A 1577-nucleotide genomic window follows, 5' to 3' on the forward strand; every position below is an offset into this window, starting at 1 on the left:
CTAGTGGGTGTTGTAGCAGTGTTTTGCCATTGAGAATGAGCTAGCATGTACTATGGTTAGCCACCTCGTCTCTAGGGACGTAGAAAGCCGTGCAGATGTTGGACAGCTCCCTCGGAGACTGAAGACAGAGGACATTCAGAAACCAGATCTCACTCAAAACACCATGGAAGTTGGTTTTTTTACAAGTTTGTATGCGCGTGGAAGCACCAGAGAACACCCAACAAAGTGATATTTCATAAAATGGGCACTTTAAAACCTATTTTATACATTATTTTTTAAAACTCACAGAAGAAAGTAGTAGTGTTTGTTGTGATGCAGTCGGCTCGTAACATTAAAAGAGAATCGAAGTCATTAAAAAAAAGTAATTTAAAAATGTAATCATAAATAGGGTGAATCGAGATCGCGATTTTATTACGATTAATCGTGCGGGCCTAGTTGGTGTTGACTACCAGAGATGAGTGAGGTCACCTTATCTGAATGGTGCCAGCTTAGAAAGTACGTGGCTGCATGCCTGGCCTTGTACTCTACATTTTAAATTAGTGCCTGAACACACTGGTCCAAGGGCATTTCTGCAAAACTTAAGCACAGTTTTCAGCTTTCAAGATTTATTGTGCTACCTTTCGCTGCAAGTACCTGAGCTGCCTTTCACCCCCCAAACCACACACCTTATAATTGGCAGTGAATAAAACTGCCAAACTCATGACAAAGATAAACAAGCAAACTGAAAATTCATTCTCCCTTCTGTGTTCCTTCCCAATGTTTTCCATGATTCCCCCACCCCCCCATAAAGCGTTTTTCATTGCCTGCATGGGGGATGTTTTTATGAGTGTGGGTTAAACAAATAAACTTGATTTGCCCACTTGTGTGAACAACCACCATAACCACTTGGGTGTGCTTGTGAATCCAAATCTATTTGAGGCTGCTTGAGACAATAGATGCTCTTAATCCATTGACAAGCTGAGTAGTTGCAAGATAAATTATCCTGACGTCACAGTTTTGTATCTGCAGCCTGAGTAAAGCTTGTAAGGTAACATGAGTCCTTCTTGCGACTGCTTGGCACATGAATGCATGTGTGAAATGTAAAAGAATGAAAAAAGCTTTCGTTATGGAAGTATTCACACATAACTCAGGGTTTCAACAGGTTTCACCAAGTCAAATTTAAGACTCTTTAGACCTTATCGTTACATGGACGTAGGCAAATTAAGACCTGTTTAAAAACCTAGAACACAATACTTAGTGAATTTAAGACTTTTTAAGTCCTAACATTTTGATTCAGAAATTATAGACTTTTGAATTTTAGAGTTTTTAAGACCCCACGGAAACCCTGTGGCTAATGATATGAATGTGACATGATGTATACGCAGCATCAGCATACAGACGAGGTTCAGATGTGATGTGTCTACCTGGAGGCGGGACAGAAGGCCAGGGCCCGGACAGCGTGGTCGTGAGCCAGGAGGCAGCGATAGGGCAGCAGGCTGAGGGACTCGCCTGGCTCTCGCACCCGCAACAGCGAAGACTTGGTGGACAGATCCCAAAGACCCACTACACCTGGAGAGAGAGAGAGAGAGAGAGAGAGA

General features: G+C 42.4%; 1 protein-coding gene across 2 annotated transcripts in view; it reads right to left on the bottom strand.

Moving 5' to 3' along the window:
• The window catches only part of gtf3c2 (general transcription factor IIIC, polypeptide 2, beta), a 29699-nt gene that overhangs the window by 10350 nt on the left and 17772 nt on the right, over positions 1-1577 (bottom strand). For both annotated transcript variants that reach the window (XM_032542726.1, XM_032542725.1), the window contains exon 14: positions 1404-1548. In XM_032542726.1, coding sequence (XP_032398617.1) covers positions 1404-1548 — 145 coding nt within the window. The remainder of the gene's footprint in view (positions 1-1403; positions 1549-1577) is intronic.

This window comes from Etheostoma spectabile, chromosome 18, assembly GCF_008692095.1.
Source record: "Etheostoma spectabile isolate EspeVRDwgs_2016 chromosome 18, UIUC_Espe_1.0, whole genome shotgun sequence".
Taxonomy (NCBI): domain Eukaryota; kingdom Metazoa; phylum Chordata; class Actinopteri; order Perciformes; family Percidae; genus Etheostoma; species Etheostoma spectabile.